The sequence below is a fragment of the Astyanax mexicanus genome, chromosome 2 (genome assembly GCF_023375975.1).
Source record: "Astyanax mexicanus isolate ESR-SI-001 chromosome 2, AstMex3_surface, whole genome shotgun sequence".
NCBI classification, from domain to species: Eukaryota; Metazoa; Chordata; class Actinopteri; order Characiformes; family Acestrorhamphidae; genus Astyanax; species Astyanax mexicanus.
The window spans coordinates 11,733,620-11,751,425 of record NC_064409.1 but is presented as its reverse complement, the minus strand read 5'-3'; the positions used below and the strand labels follow the sequence as shown (position 1 = coordinate 11,751,425).

The 17,806-nt window shown below is 37.2% G+C and overlaps 2 protein-coding genes across 2 annotated transcripts; both read left to right on the top strand.

Annotated features, from left to right (window-relative positions):
- Window positions 1-1,160: 1,160 nt before the first annotated feature.
- On the top strand, window positions 1,161-2,923 carry ifng1 (interferon gamma 1). Its single transcript, XM_049475233.1, has 4 exons — window positions 1,161-1,444; window positions 2,008-2,076; window positions 2,267-2,470; window positions 2,597-2,923. Exons 1-4 carry the CDS (start codon window positions 1,325-1,327, stop codon window positions 2,741-2,743), a joined length of 540 nt encoding a protein of 179 aa, XP_049331190.1. The 5' UTR covers window positions 1,161-1,324; the 3' UTR covers window positions 2,744-2,923.
- Window positions 2,924-10,372: 7,449 nt separating this feature from the next.
- si:ch211-266a5.12 (uncharacterized protein LOC557488 homolog) lies at window positions 10,373-14,668 on the top strand. The gene is made up of 6 exons (XM_049475232.1): window positions 10,373-10,612; window positions 10,979-11,041; window positions 11,857-12,024; window positions 12,767-12,823; window positions 13,801-13,862; window positions 13,997-14,668. Exons 1-5 carry the CDS (start codon window positions 10,454-10,456, stop codon window positions 13,804-13,806), a joined length of 453 nt encoding a protein of 150 aa, XP_049331189.1. The 5' UTR covers window positions 10,373-10,453; the 3' UTR covers window positions 13,807-13,862; window positions 13,997-14,668.
- The last annotated feature ends 3,138 nt before the right edge of the window (window positions 14,669-17,806 follow it).

Here is a 17,806-nt window from a genome sequence, read left to right as displayed (position 1 = left end):
GAGCCCAGGTTCTTTGTGGAAACTACTGCAAATAAAAGGCCGTATTTCAAGTCTGTTGAATACTGGTCCTTTTTCTTCACATTTGTGACAACTGCTGTGCTTCTTCATTTTTTCCGTTCCACTGTTATACATATACATGGCTTCTTGTTGCTACATTCATTGTTATTCTTATCAGATTCACTCACCATATACAGTAGGAACACTTTATAGCTCTAAAATTACAGGCTGTAATTCTGTATCCGTTTCTCTGCATACTTTAGTATCTTTCTATTACTCTCTTCTTGCCCACAAGATGCTGTTGGTGGACTATACTCAGTCCAGCGGTGACACTGAGGTGTTTAAAAACTCTAATCAAACACACCACCACCATGCCAATCATTGTCACTGCAGGGCTTAGAATGATTCATTATGCACTGTTGGGTCCTGACCATTGAAGATAGGAGGATAGTAAATAAGTATGAATAGAAACTGATGAACTACAGGTTAAAATCATCATAGTTTCATTTTTAAAAGATAAAATTATGCACTAAAATGCAAAATGCTTACTAATGCAGGCCCTTACTCATTGCATATTAACTGCATGCTTAAAAAATAGGCCTTAAAAGCTAATAAAGAAAATGATGACCATCATGCATTAACTGAAACTACTCATTGTCTTGCATGTGCAGCCCAAATGGTCAGTATGCTTTGTGCAGATGCAGCTATAACAGTGGTTGTTTTTTTTTTAAGTAATGGAAAAAATGATTAGAGCATGTGTGACCGGGTGATGGCATCACTACTGCTAATTTAAGTTCTGCTAATTTCTGGTAAAGCTGCAGAAATTAGTAGAATGAACACTTCCCTTCAGCTAAAAGGGGCTGATCATGTAGAATCGAGCCTCTGTGCTTCGCTCAAAACTTTCTCAACACGTGGGGGCCAAGACACTCCGGACATCTACATCAACGAAAATATCCCCAGACCACGAAAACCACTAACAGCTCCACCCAGTACCATCCCAGGAATTCCAGCAAAGGTGATGTGTAATGTGCTGGGTGATGCACGGCATGGCGTTTTTGCATTGTGATTTAAAGGAAATTCAGAGTACCACAAATTTCACACCTTAGCCCATCTCCTGCGCACACACATCACTATAAATATCTGTCTCATTCACACAGATACATGCATTCAGCCTTTAGCAGAGGCACAGAGAGGACAGCAGTGGGCTCAGCATCAGTGAACACTGACAGGACAGAAGAAGATAACTTTTAGATTGGCACTTCGGCAGGTCAGAACATCGCTTGGAATTTGGTGACTAGGTCAAAATTGCGTAAAGAACAGAAGAAGGATGAATCTACTCTTTGGAATATGCTTTCTTTTTTTCGGATGGATGGCGAATTGTGAGGACAGTGTCCCGGTGAAGGCTAAAGATTATATCAACCAGCTGAATGACTACTATGCTAAAAAAGTAAGTTTCATTACGAGTCTATGGTAGGCCAGAAACATAGAAGCAGGAAGGAAATGTGTATAGCTTACAGTTCACTAACTCTTCTGTGAATGGCTTTAAGTTTAACTATTTTAAAAACACTTGGGCTCATTTCTGCTCTGTAAACATCATCTGAAAATACAAGTGGCAGCTAAAACATAGTGCAGGAAGTAGAACTGTCTAGTTTCTATAGTATACTGCAAAACAATAAGTGTCTGCTGGCTGTGGAAAGGGGTAGAACTTATACAGGACACTTTCACCTACAGACCACATAGCGACAGCCACCAACGCTTAGCTCCCTTTTTTAAAAGGTCTTTTTTTAAGAGGTGGGGAGTTCACACCACAATGCATGCAAAAATATGTTGCATGTTGCAGGACAGCAAACAAGATAACAGTGATACTACACGTTTCACTTTTAAACTAATATAGGCTTGATATGAATGGACACACTAATAATATTCATGGCATCGTATTATAAAAAACAAAACTTCATCACAGTACTGGATTGCTCTTCTCTAACTGCTAACTTTTTGCATCTTTTTCAGAATCCCGTCTCTGGTAACGAATTATTCAACGGGAAACCTCTTTTTTGGAAAAAGCTGGATGGCTTTGAGGTAAACAGTCCAAAGCAGATTACCTTACTTATTGATTATTGACTTATTGATTTAAAGACAGCTGTATGTATATCAATGTCTTATGTTATGCCCATGTAAATGTATCACAGTTTGTTGCACCTGATGTATCATAGACTATAATAGAGCTACATATAAACCCTAAGTTTGCTTGTCTTGCTCTTGTGCACAGAAGGCTGAGCAGAAGCTAATGATGACCATCATTCTGGACACATACAACAGGATTTTATCCCACATGCAGAACGAGACGGAGGACGAAAACGTGCAGAAAAGCTTCATTGAAGTGAAGAAGTACCTGAACAATCTGAAAATACACTACTTCCCAGAGAAACACAAGGACCTCAAGAAGCACGTCAATGAGGTGATGGCTCTGAAGGTAAGCCATCATGTGATCAGTTACTGATAATGCATCAGCTTATTTATTTATTTATTTATTCAGTCATCACCTCACTGCCACATGAACAGCACAATATATGGATTCTAATCTGCTATGTCCTCCTAGGAAACTGACCCAGTGGTTCAGCGCAAAGCATTGCTCGAGCTGATGACAGTCTACAACGAGGCATCCAAGCTCAAGGATCCTCCAGTCCATACCCACAGGAGACGACGACAGGCTAAAGGTGCCAGGAAGCAGCGATCTCAATCCTAGAAACTCCGCTTTTGGAATAACATTGTCTACGTGCTGCTTTGTGAATATAGAATATATATGTTATTTATTCTGTATAGCACCTGTTATATTTTAAAATTGCTGATTATTCTAATAATTTATTGATGTACGTAGGTTAGTCTATTTGTAAAGTTTGATTAAATTATTACATTTGTTATTTATTTGAGGAAACAATGCTTCCAGTTTGATTACTTGAATGAATTGAATATTCCATGTTAAGGAAATTGTGGTAAAGTCTATGACTAAATAAACCAAATATCTATTTTATAACTCGTTGTTTGATTGAAGTACTCCTTTACTAAAGTGCTGAGACTTAATTTAGACCTGTATTTGAGTATTTGAGTTCTCAAATCCCTAATGTGAAGACCTGAGGTAAATCTCTGACAGTAGGCCAGAAATCAGAAGGTTAGATCTCAATTTTCTCAAAGCTCAGAGATGGTTGTCTGAGTCAGATGTCTAAACTGAAGGACTGAGCCAAATCTCAAGACTTTTAGGCAGAAGTTTGAATCAGGACAAAGAGACAAATCAAGTTTCAACAATAGAAAAGGTTGTTTGATTTATTTTTACGTTAATAAATGTTTTCATTCATAACTTTATTTTAGATAATGCTCCTAACTGAATTATTTTGTTCATGTTTTGTTTATGTTTTATCCAGCCTGAAAATACTGTAGTGTAGCGCTTGAGTCAATTAGCATCTTAGATAAAAGCAAGTCTAAGATAAGCATCAATCATGAACCAACTCCAGTCCCTAGTTCTCACAGTACAGTAGATACTACAGTAAAAAAAACAAAACAAACATGACACAAACCTGCTGATTTCTCACACTGTTCTTTCTGAGGCCTGTTATATCAATAAAAATGAGAGTACTGACATGCAATTGTTGTCATAAGAGCAGAGCAGAGAAAGCATGGCTGCAGGAACCAGTGCAACAATAGCCGGGAGCCAGGCTAAAAGCTAAGCTAACCCTTCCAGTACTACAACATTCTCTTTAGCTAGCTAACAGCACACCATACTGTCTACACACTAAGAGAAAAAGATAGGACCACTGCACTATCCAGTACGAATTACTACAAATAATAATTACAGTTCTTAGTCTAGGTCTAAAACAATAGTAAATAGTAAAACCTTTAATAAAATAAAAAAGATTAAATATCATGAAGGAAAATGTTTTTATGCTTCATTCTGAGGTAAAAAAATACAGAGTGGTAAAATGGATTGTAAAACTGCATCAGTTTTTTTTGAACGCCAAATAAAATCACATATTACTATTTTAATACTAAGTAACAAAAAAATACAAATCAAGTGCATTCTAAAGCACAATTATCAATTAAACTGTTTCTCAAAAAGAATATTGCATTTTTTGTGATGAGCTGGCCGTTGGAGAGGGAGTTGGGAAATATCAATGAACGTCTATTTTCTGATCTAGTTTCATACATAAGGTGCACTGGATTTCTAAAGCTGCCCGACAGTGGTACTCATTAAGATCCTGAGTGCTCCGGTAAGCCAGGGTGATGTTAGCTAGTGGTTTGTTCCACGTAGCTTGTTTTAACACGGTACTTGCGCAGTCCGATATACTCGGCTCTGAATGACAAAAGATCTAGTGCGGTTAGCGGCTAATGCTAATGCTGCTCTAACAGTGCTAGCCAGGGTTAGCAGCAGGCTACAGTCTGATAATACTTAGACAGACAGACAGACAGACAGACAGACAGACAGACAGATAGATAGATAGATAGATAGATAGATAGATAGATAGATAGATACTTTATTTATCCCAAAGGAAATTTAGGAGTTTTAGGAAATTTACTTACCTCTAAACATAGAAATAGCAGTTAGCTGCTAATGCCAAAGGTACTACAGACCCGGTGCTGGAGAACTAAACTGAAACTCTGCACTTCAGCAGAGTGGCTTTACTGCTCCTTTCAACCTGACTAGTAAAATTTATACATGAGGTGCACTGGATTATAAGGCGCACTGATGAATGTGGGGGAAATTAAAGGATTTTAAGTGCATCTTATAGTAAAAAAAAACAGTGATTCATGGATTTGCAAGAGCAAATGTCGTTTAATGCAACTTTAAAAAATCTACGCTATTACAAATTTAACCCACACCTCACAAGAAATAAGTGATTATACATGTTATTATTATGCTTAACACAGAGGCCAGACTGTTGCTGTTAGTCAATATTACACGAAAGTCTCCCTTTTGCTGAATCTGCAGTTAAAGAGAACCAAAAATACATCCAGCAGAGCACGCCCACATGAAATCTATTTGTTGTGGGTTTCACCGAAAACTGTTTCGCCATCACTGACTGTGGCAAGTATTAGTTTTGGTAACAGTGAAGCGACAGACAGCAGGAAGAAAGGGTGACTTCACTTTTCTGGCTCTTTGGTTTTGGGGGAGAGATGGTCAAGGGTTGGACATCTGCATAAAGTTCACACATTTTTTCTAAAGATTAGTCAAACATTGAACCCGAAATGTTCCGGTGGTCTTGGTGCTATTCTTATCTCAGTTTCCTAGGAAAGGAAATTATATCAGAGTAGAGAAAGGGGAACAGAATACAGTCATTTTTTTCTAGCACATTTATTAAACTATTCCACAACCAAAATTGCATCATTCTTTAAAAAAAAATATGACATCAGGGTCACTACATTTAGGCTAATATCCATATAATGTCCCTTTTGTGATCAGAACATATTTGTTTAAATTTCATAAAAACACTCATAACAAACATAAAGGAGTGTTAAACTTTGTTTAAAAGTATTTTTCCCACACTGTTGCCTGGTTAAGTTGATCAAATATTTAAAAAAAATAATCATTTAGATGTTTTATTTTTTCATTCAGCTCTTTTCATAAAGTATCAAGCTGTTTAAACATGAGCAAGTATTTCTTGTCCATCCTGATATCCATATTGTCTCCATATCTAGCTGGAATAAAGCAGAAATTGTCCACCCTGTTGTGGTAAATTTCAATTCATGGTCATTTAAATTTTGGGAAAATTTGAGAAAAAATGTATCTTTGAAACAGAACAGGGTGACTTTTTTTCATCCACTGCTCTTTCACTTCTCCACAGCCCCATGCTGGGAGGTTTTATGACCGTCTATTCAGCCTCAGGGATTAGACATGATGTCAGTGGGTTCATGTTTACTTGCTCCAGAGGGTCCTATTCTGTTGAAAATATCTTATCCAGGGCGACTTACAAAAGAGCTTTGTTGGTTACTTCGAAAATATCCATAGCTTGTTTGTTGAGATTAGAATCAAGAGAGACATCAAGCTTTGATAATGTTTAGAATTAGAAGATTTTTAAAAATTAGTTTAGCAACTCTTTGAAAAGATGAGTCTTTAGTTTGCGTTTGGAGACTGCAAGTGACTCTGCTGTTCTGACACCCAGTGGAGCTTCTTTCTACCTTCTTGGTCCTAGGCAGAGAAGATTCGTGATGATTGGGTCTTGAGGGATGGTTGGTCGGGCCAAGCTGTACTGGAAGCTCTAAAATCTCTTGATGCTGATCTAGATTTTTAAAATTACCATCATGTAAGAGCATGTGTCCCAATACTTTTGCCATTTTACTGTATGTTTAGTTTTGTTATGTCATTTCTCTTTCTAATAGTATTTGTTGCATGGTTATCCTCTTTCCAAAATAGCAACTTTACAGAAGAGAGAAAAACTTTTAAACTTTCAAGGGAAGTCAATGTAACAAGAGTTTAGTTCAGGTCATTTTGAAGTATTTCTATTGGAAATTTCTATCCGTTCATCAAGAAATTTTGGCACAGCGTAAGAGACAATTAGTGTGTTCAAATGATGTAGTAAACTAAAAATTGACAAAAATGGAGATCCTTGTTTTTCATTGGAAAACAACGATATAAAGCTGCTAAAAGATCCAAAGCTTGTTAGATTTCTATAACATTTTTTGCAGTGAAGCTCAAGTATCTCGCAATGTGAGATTATTCAAGAACTTGGCTAAGAACCAGCGTCACTCTTCATGCACACAAATGCTTGTTGCATGCTAGCACAATGTTTCATGTCTACGCTGCTCTGACACGAACTGATCTACTCACGGCAGGCTTCATAATTGGATAATGATATGACTCAATTGTGTTGGGGTGAAGAACAATGCAGGGTAGGGGGGCTTCCAGAACCAGTGTTAGCAATCATCTCTGCAAAACAGGCTCATGCAACTATGCAAGCATTGTTTGCTAACTGTTTGGTTTGCTACTCAGGTCAAGTGAAAAAATCAGGTCAACTTAAAACTTTACTTGCAGAGTTTAGGGCTAACTTGATTACATCTTGTTTTAGAAGTTCTCCAATCTTCAAACCCTATTTAAGGTTTTATTTTTATTTGTATTATTTCCTACATTTTAAGTTAATCCTGAAGTCATCCAGACTGTAGTAAAGTGTTAAAAGTGTTAAACGAACCAAAATACTGTAACTTGCAGTTTCTGAGGCCGGTCCTGATGAGAGCCAGTTTCATCATAACATTTTTATTGATCTTTGCAACTGCACTTTAAAATACTTTCAGCTCATAAAATATGTAGTGAAGTAAAAGCAAAAATATAATACGCCATTACAGATAGAACATTTGAGTACAATAAGTCCAATAGTGAAGTAGTTTTACATCATTACTGTACATCTCTGATGGTCACCCTGTTAAAATACAGTATCTTTCACTCTGACTAATATGCATCTGACTTTATTTTTGGCTTTGAAAAGGAAATTGCATCACACTACTATTATTTTTAGGTATGTTCTAATGCTGAAGTCTACATTTAGGATGACTTGATCCCTTTCTGCTCTAGGAGTCTTCAAAAAATTTACTTTGATCAAACAGTACATTCATGAAACAGGCTCTTCTATTTTGTATTTGTTAAAGAGGGTGAATAGATGATGATAGCTCAAAACTATCATCATAGAAGTAACAAACTAATTATTACAGAATATGCCTTGTCTCTGCAAAGAAATTGCTAAGAACCTGCACATCCTGAATGACATATATGTAGCTTCCGTGTAAAGGCATTGACTTTGTTTTCAAGACCCCTCATTTAGAGGAAATGGGTGAAAGGTGGTAAAAAAGAGAGTGAAGCGAATAAAAGAAAAAAGGTGATCTACAGATGCACGCCGGAGTTCTGCGGAAACCCCCTCCCCTAGCGTCTGTTTAGAAGCAACAAGATACATGATGAGGAAACTGCTGAGCTGAGACAACAGACTGGAAATCCCTAGACAGCAAGGGATTGTACAGCTGGGTTTATGCTGTGCCATGCACTGCAGCAGGAAAACCAGTGAAACTCAGTAAATGGGTGAGGTGAGATTCTGGGTGAATAATTGGTCATTTATCCCCCCTCTCTCTTTCTCTCTCTCTCTCTCTCTCTCTCTGGGGAGGATAAGGAACATTATCTGAGATAGTTCCCACCCGAACCATGTACTGTTATCACTTCTACCATCAAGGGAGTGCTTCAGTAACCTCTGCTGCCACATCAGCAGTCTGTGGAACAGCTTCACTCACTCTGCTACCAATAACCATCATAATGTTCGCATTGCACATTAATACTGAATTCATCCAGACTATGAAGGAATACATAAGCAATCATGAAGTAACCTAAAAAGTTAAATAAATCAAAAATAATCTGTGAAGCATTTAGGTAGCTCTTATCTGGGGTGCTGTTAACTTGCAATTTAGTCTTCTTTTTTTTCTTTACTTACTTGACTATTTCTTGAAGTAAACTCTGGAGATGACAGCAATATTTGAATGAGCACTGTGTTGTTGGAATAGTGCACTGGAGTGTGCATTAGGGCTGCACGATATTGGTAAAATTTTACATTGCATATGTTTTTTTTCTCGAAAATATATGTTGCAAGTTAGGTAAATAAGAGAGTTTATCTGGGATTAAAAGCGTGAATTCAGCTGTATCTTGAAACATCTGCGCAAAACTGTGCTGGACTGAGGTGCACAGCTTTCGAAAAATGCGTTTACAAGCACGTGTCCAGCCATGTAAATGGTGGCAATGCAGTTACCTCATGTTTACTCCTGTCACCTCCTCACACTTCTCAAAGAGGCAGCAGGAGCCTGTCACTCACACAGACACAGAGACAGCACTGTGTATCTACTTCTTTTGTCAAGAATCACACTTCCAATACCTCATTATGCTCATTTCTGAGTTGAAGCATTTATTTTTATGTTTAATATTTTGCACTTTTGTTCAGATGCTAAGTTTTTAAGTTTGTATTGGCTTGTACTTGTAGCTTCTCTATGACAACAAAGTTATTTTTTTATCTAACTGAATGTGCACTTTTGTAAATGACAAAGTGAGTACCAGTTAAGTAGGTAATTCTGATGTATGGCATGTTTGTAAGGCTTCTTGCAAATGAAACTCCCACATGGCTGCTGTGGTTTAGTAAGGGCAGACTAGAGAGGAGGGTGTAAGCTTCATGCTATTTGTCTGTTGCTGTGCTCAACAAATACAGCTTTCAGCCTTTACTGGCCTCCCTGAAGCCTTAAATGGCAAGTCTCCATCATACATCCCTGACCTTCTGTGTCCATATTCAACCAGAAGAGTCCTAAGATCTTCAAATCAGCTGCTCTTGGAGACGCCACATTCTAAATTGAAGTCAAAAGGTGACAGAGCTTTTTCCGTTGCAGCATCCAAACTGTAGAATAGTCTGCCTGTTTTTATTAAAGCCTCTCCTACCATTACGGTTTTTAAGTCTTTTTAAGTGTTTTAGTAAGTTCAAATGACTTATCTGTATGTCCGGGGTTAATCTAAATCTTGTTTGCTGATGCTGCTTTTATTTACTTATCTTATATCTTATTGTTCTTTAGCCTTATACATTGTATTGTTCATACTTCTGTATTGTACAGCCCTTGTGGTTTTTAAATGTGCTTTAAAAATAAATTTGACTTGACTTGACTTGACTATTGGTCAGTCTGTATGAGTGGGCCTACTTTGTTCATAGCCACCAAAAGCACAACTCCAGTTAAGTTAACTATGGTAAAAGTAGGCCACTTCTGCTGCTTGTCTGATGCAGATGAAGAGCTAACCTAATTAGAAAGTGGATGAAAAGTCAGATCCTACACATCTTCCTGTTCTTGCTCTTGTCTGTCTGCAATTCTCCTCAATCAAAGGCCAGAGCTTGCAGTTTGCCCTAAACAATGCACAGCAACCTACAGGAAATACAATTGGCCATCAACGAATTAAGGGTACCTGGGTGTTTGAGTTTACCCATGCATATTGTTGATAACATTAAGTGTAAATGATGAACAAGACCATGTTAATGCTCTATTGTTAGGACATCCTACCAAGAGCGACATACTGTACATGTTATGACCGCAATTTGCACACATTACAACACAGTGGTAACTTTTACTTTCACTCGTCACAATAAATGATCTATCTAACTGCTTCCTCTCTTTCTATCGCATAAATAAACTATTAGACAAGTCACAGTAAACAAGCCAGGCAAGGAATTTTGTAACCATTCTGGTAAATTAAGACGTTATTACATAAGGTGTCCCACTTCTGTCAGGGTGGATATCTAGGCAGAAGGTGATAGTACAAAAAGATTTGATGTCACGTGAGAGACACAAGGAGGCATAAATACAAAGGTAAGAAGAGAAAGAGAGAGAGGGAACGGAGGAGACAAGAGAGAGACACATTTTTGCACTTTTCTCTTGGTCCATCCATACAAAATAACCAGGTTAGGATATGGCCAGTGCAGTGCAGTATGCCGTTCTGCTGATGAGTCTTACTCTGGCCGTGCATAATTGTGGAGGAATATCACAGAAAACCAGGTGTGTTTCGCAACCAACATGTTTCGACTTGCTCACTTTCGAGAAAATAGTCCAGCGCATCAGGAAAGACACAGTAAGTAACCTTTTCTTCTTTTTTGTACTTTTTTCCCACATTATTCAGGCCCCGTTCTGGGATTCGCCTTTTCAAATTTTGTAAGATACAAGATCACAAGGCAGCTGTTGGCACATATTTCAGCTGGCTGTGTCGTTAGTATAAACATTAGGTGCAGACAAGCAGGGGACCCACCACAAAAAAAAAATCAGGAAATCAGAGCACTTCCGTGGGATGACAGACAGATATAATCAGATATTAGTGGGTGGGTGAGAAATAGACAGTTTCAAAACATGCTGTATTTAGACATGATTTTTGCTGTGAATTTCAAAAGAAATTGTCAAAAATGACTTACATACATAAATATGCCTTTTTCAAAATTTCCAGCCAGCTGCAGATAAAGAGAACATCCTACTGAAGAGCAGAACATTTGACAAAATTCGCAAACAGGTGAGATTATTTCTCTTGCACGATGGCATGCAAATGTTTGGACATCCCAGGACAAAATTATGATATTTGAAATAGTTGAGGAATGGATGACGTAATATTACTATTATTATTGTATTAAATTTTTTTATAGTGTTTTGTACAACTTTGACAAAAAGAAAAGGCACCATACAAATGTTTACCCTCCCCAACAGACTTCTGTTAGCTGGCATGTGTAAGTCTTCCCCTTTCTAGTGCTGGGGGAATTACTATAAATTTGGGAGACAATAGGATAAAATTAAAAAACTTTGAACATAGAAAATGGAACATTGTGGCTGCAAAGAGCAAAGATACATGTTTTCATTGCATTGGAAAACAATTCCCGGGTAGATTAAATAATTAATTTAGGCTTACAAATGACAGAAGCATACATCACACATACATCTTTTCAAAAGCTGGGGGAGAAAAGATGATGTTTTCTACAGCAGAATAATCTTGAACCCACTGAAGATAAGTACCTCAGGAGATGGAAGCTCAAGATATTACCATGGCCTTCAAAAAAATAATGATAGATCTCAAAAGAGAATTGCAACAAGACAATCCAAAAATCACAGGTTTGAGGACCTTTTAAAATAAAAGACAGCTAGCTGGCTACAAAGACTTTACAAGGTGTGATGCTTGCCATTAAATGTAGGCCTTTGGAAATCAGGTGATCTTTAACCAGGCCCTTCAAACATTTGCATGCCATTATATTTCAAATGTCTACCTTCTATCTAAACACAGGTAGGTTCTCCAGGTTAATCCCATTTATTCTAAATATTTGTTTCTTTTCCTCACAGAAGTATCTTCATAGCTGTGTCTTAAGGAAAATCATTGACTTCTATGAGAATGTTCTCAATCAGACACAAGACAACTCCAATGACCATTATTACATTAGTCCACAAGGTGTGGACTTCCATCTTCAGCTCATCTCCATCATGAACAAACTGAGAAACTGCACATATAAGGTAAGAGCCAGTGAAAAAAGCATTAGATTAACGCTATGCTATATGAGTTATTTGAGTTGAGTTCGTGCTCCATATTATAAAAAGTAAATGCTAAATTTCTCAGTGGCTACATTATATCTCACACTGACATTCCAAAAGTCATGAGATATCAGTATGTAAATTGACCAAGAAGTGTTAACTCAAGGGATAACTTACGAATGTGCACACATGTATATGTTGTGAGGTGTTATCTTGTGAGTTCTGGCCAGAATTCTCATAGCAAGGTGACATCAATTTCTGGAGTTCAAAGTTGTGTGGGCATTTAACATTCCCTAATTTACAGTATCACCTTTGTACCCTAATGGTATATGTCATGTAAGGCATTGCTACCTTTAGTGGACAGTGCAGTGTATGGTACTGATCATGACTGGCAGCATCTCATATGGCTAGAATTGTCTATAAAAGTAGACAAAAGACTCAAAAATCAGATATCACCTTCAAATTTGTGCACAACACAGCGCAGCATTTTTGGATTCCATTCAACAATGCAAAAGCCATGGGCCATGTTATTAATACCTATCCCATGACTTTTGGCATGTCAGCGTACTTATTTTTCTTCACAGTTCTCACCATAAACATATCTACGATAATCATCTCAGCTCAGCATGAGGTTAACACTCCTGGCATCAGCGAAAAACAAACATGTTTTTCTAATTAGCTTTTTAATCGAGGGCTCACTTGATTTTGTTTGCTTACATTTCAGATGAACAGAAGATGCGAGACGTTGTATCAAAAGGCTGCACAGCAACCTAAATTGGAGGTAATCTGTAAGGAAGTCACCTTAATAAAAGAACAGACCCTGATAGCAAAATCTGCTATATATATATATACATAAATCCAAACATATTTTATATCTGCCCCTACAACTTAGCCAGACTAAGTTTTGTGTGTGTTCATTCCTAAGGGTGGCGTGTGCTGATTCTTGTTGTGATAGAAAGGGAGTGTGTTTGGGTTACATGACCATTCAAAATGAGATTTTCAGAGGCACATTCCAATTCCAAGCGTTATCAAAAAATCAAAAGACCAAAGAAACCCACAAATGTAACATTTTCACTGTTTCAAACATGACTAGGATTGCATTATATTAGCTTAATGTATTTTTAATGTATAATGTATTTTAATATGTCTTAGTTACTTGCTATCTACACCGTTAGTAGCCTGGTAGTTGAAGGATTGTCCTATTTCTTAGAGGGCGGGTTTTGGCCCTCAAAAACAAGGGTTAGGGGTATCAATGGGAAATGGGATTGGGCCCAATGGTAATTGATAAGTGGTATTTTGATCACTAGTAAATGTCAGAAACTAGATGCCCCAGGTTTGTGTCTAGCTGTGAAAAGCTAACAAGTTCCTCTATAAAATAAAATAAATTCTAACTCAATAAATGCACAAATAATATCTGTGGCAGCATCTATAGTATGAAAGTGTCCCTCTTAGTACTATAAATTCATAACTGTAGTAATTTATAAGCCATTGGAAGCAGAAAGCTGTCTTGGGTAGGTGCTCTGCTGACGACAGTGAAAGACAGTTAACAAGACAAGAAATGGGATTGAGCCCAAGAGGTATATTGGCCACTAGTAAATGTCAATAAATGTAAATTTATGGCCCAGGTTTCTCATTAATTTCATTAATGTTGCTATATGTTAGCTATTCTTTAGCTCTAAACATGCTAAACTTTATGGCTAAATGGCTTATCCATGAATTTAATCATTTGTATTTGTGTGTATGTGATTTAGGAAGCAGATATGACTCCAGATGAGGTGGCTATCCATCAGCTACAAAAACTTAACATGGCAAGAGAAAGAGTACGTATTACAGTAGCCCATGTATTCTTTTGAAGCTTTATTCATCCTACAGCAACGTTTAAACATTTTTACTTTTTGCCTCACTCTCTCTCTCTCTCTTTGTCTCTCTCTTACACACACACATATACGTTTAGATGAATGACCCGAGCATTCAGGAGAGAGCCATGGATGAACTGCAGTCTCTTCATAACTATATCCCTGGAAGAGGTTTCCGTAAAACAAAGTAAAATGCGAGAAGTCATTTGAAGTGGCGCACTGAGCCTAGCAAGTTTGTGATGCAGCTTTTGTGCTTGGTACATTGATAACTAAATATGCTATCTGAGATGCTAAACTGAGCCAAATATCTTGATTAATGGATCAACTTGTTAACCATTAAAGGAGAGTCATATTCAGAGCATGTCTAAATTTCTTAAATAATGTCTTTATATTGAGATGTCCAATCTTATATGCAACCTATAAGATGATTCCACTTGTCCAATCAACTGGTTCCAATCTCATCTCACAGTTGACCCTTTATGCTCTGGCTTTGCGGGAATAGAGTTCTGCGCCCATCTTGGCTGTTCGTGGCTTTGACTGGATGCCCCTGATCTAGATATTTGAAAGCTATTTTAATGTGCTCGAATCACAGTGCATTATAAGAGTATACAAATTTGCAGAGTGGTTATTTATGCACTTCGTGAAACACGTGCTGCTGCTTGCAAATACAGGCAAACAATGAGAAATATTCCAAGCAAGCAGATGGCAAAGCAAATAAGTTCTTCTTGCTGACGCACAGCGTGTGTTCCTTTCTGTTTGAGTACAATGACTTCCCAGCCCTATTGTCAGCTTTTTAATAAATCTCATTTGATTTTATTTCCACGTGTGTTTTTATTTGAGAGGAAGAAAGAGAGAGAGAGAGTACTGTTTACAAAGCCTGGAAATTGAACACAGTGACACCATTGAAAAGGGAAATAATGTTACCGGGGTCTTTTGAATTTATTTTTAAAGCTTATTTGAGTAAGGAATCATGAAGATATAAACATGAAAATAAAATTGATATATGGGTCAATATAAATATAGCACACTTTTGATGTCTATAACATAGTTGTTTAAATTTTATACCAGCATCAACTTATTATTACAAATCATTATTATTATGAAGGAATATTAACATTCACCTTAACCCTTATGAGGTCTTTTTAGCATGTGGGGCCTGTGTTTAGTTTTTAGCTTAAGAAAACTTTAAGAAGAGTAATATTTGTTTCAAACTAAGATTCACTGGCCTTGAATTAGAAAACATTTTCAATTTTGATGCAGAGGTAGAAATTTCAGAATGTGTCTGACACCGAGTTGCTGTCCAATGAAAAACAAGTATCTCAATTGTTGTAGATTTTTAGTTTTCTACATAATTTCTGTTGCTTACACTGTGCCAAAACTTCTTGATAAACTGACCAATAGAAATACTTTGAAATGACCTGAAATAAACTCTTTTTACATTGACTTCTATTGAACATTTAGAAGGTTTTTTCTCTCTTATATAAAGTTGCTTCTTTGGAGATGCTTGTTTTTCATTGGACAGCAACGATATGCTGTACACGCAAAGTGAAACTCTGCCCTGCATGTGTGGCACAGGCTGGTATGAAAATGGCGTGTTCATTGGGGATAATGTGTTCTTTAGACAGATGTTATGAGTAAACTGATGTGAGTAGATTACATTTCTAATGAAATTCAAATGAATACTACTCTTTAGATTTGGAAAAACTTGCTTGGTTTGTACATTTACTGATTATTTTGTTTATAAAAGGAACAAAATTGAGAGGCATTTCTACTCATGAATTTGATTTAACAAAGGTAAAGGAAATACATGTAACATATATGTTGTTTATATTAGTTGCAATTGGGATGAAATAAACATCTGCTGTGTTTTTTTTTTTTAATTAGACTTTGTTAAATTAAAAGCCCCAAAATGCAATGGGTTTACCAGTTCCAGCAGGACTCCCTGTGTTAAAAAAACTCCCTATAAGGGTAAAGTACTTTTGTACATTTTATACAGCTTTTCTTTGATGACAGTTTTCTTTGTCATGCAGTTCGCTGTGACAGTGTGGACGCATGCTTAACAAGAAATAAAAAGTGAATAACTTAATTACTTCTGGTTTTAAGGGACTAATGGCACATTATACATTATTCTAATTAGGATCCAAATCCCTTAACATATGAGTAATGGTGTAGATCAAATGGAAAACAAATTGATAATCTTCAGTTGATTTGATCAGTGAATATAAAGCTTACTTCCTTATAGTGATGTGCGGTTCTCCTCGCTCACCGGGTCTGGCTTAAACTTATGTTTGCATTATGGCCTAGTTCCATACTGACTGATTGACAGAAGGCACCTGCCATCTACAGAGCAGAGGAAAAAATGCAGTGTGTATTAATGAGGTCAAGCTCAAAGTGTGGTGGACTCATCTCTTCCACATGTGGTAGATATACAATAGAGCTTTTAGGCTTTTTTTTTTTCAAGCTACTCTAGTTGGGGGCCATCAACTATTGGGGATGCTACTTACAGTACTTTTGGCCAGATGATGAATAAAGACTGTTTTCATGAGCCTATTAGAGGATTCAACCAAGGCCAATGATGGTACAGTTATGGTATATTAACTACCAGCAGGTTTAAGCGATCTACAAATCTACAAAAAGTATTTTAAATGGTGTCATTCATGAGCCAAGCATGATAATGATGGTTTTGGTTTGTCATTTGAACATTGTAGCTTCTCTACACACTGGAACTGGATTTTATTTGGAATAAACTCTTATAAAAACTTATTTCACCCTGAATTTCATTTAAAGTTCATTCAAAACATTTTTGCCTTCCTCCTGCCATCACAGTTACTACTGTGGAGATTCCGGTTTTTATTGGTCTAGCTTTGTCATACTGGTTGTCCAGCTTGGTCAGTGTGATCATGCTTGTAGACCAGCTAAACCATTAAATTTAAACATTGACAGACAGTCCTTAATCCTACTGAATAAAACTAAACACCAACCCATAAAATCACTCAGTAAACCAAGCCAAGATCTATTTTTACTTTAAAAACAAACAAAAAAAAAACATATAAACACAAATTGCATTAATGTAACATACAAATGCACCATTAAATTAACATGTAAGCCAGTGAAGCTACTGTGAACTTCACAACTCCGGCATAAGTTGTGTTTCTCTCATGGGCGTTTTTTTTTTTTTTTCTTTTTTTTTTTTTCGTGTCGTCTGCAGTGAGGTAACTGAGAAAACCCTCACCTCCCGTCACTTCTGGTAAACAGCAGCTGATGAGGCTTACGATAAATACTGCAGCATGCAGACCACAGACTCAACCCTGCTCAACGCCGGACGAGAGACAGCAGAGATACAGCAGAGCTAGATACGAAGATACTGCATCTGCATGCATTTTAATCAGGAGTCAGTGGGCTAGGAGCAGACACCCAGTGACTGTGTGGAATTTTTTTTTTTTTATTCAGATTTAGCTCATTCACACTTTTTCAGGGGGGGGGGAAATGTTTCGGCCGTTGGCTGTGGTTGATGGTGTGAATTTACAGAGAAATGGAAGAAAAAAACCCACATCACACTGAAATAGGTACATTTAGCTTGTTACATATCTAATATCTAAAGAAATGCAGATAACCCTTCTAAGTAGTGATTTTAGTAACTTTAAGGTGCTTTAAGGTGCACCCACACACAGAAAAGTGCTGCCGATAAAATGGACTGCTCTGGAGCATAAGGTCACAATGCCCAACTGGAAGCATTGGCCAGAGGGGCATAAAGTCCCACAGCACTGATCAGTAGAGTGGTGGAAATCTGCTCTTTTTAATCATGGAGCTCCATCTGATATACATTTTTCCATTTTTTTTTATTTTGCAGGTTTTAGGTTGGTGGACAGTAGAGTAGATGGAGGCCAGTGTTTTAGTGTGCCCTCATG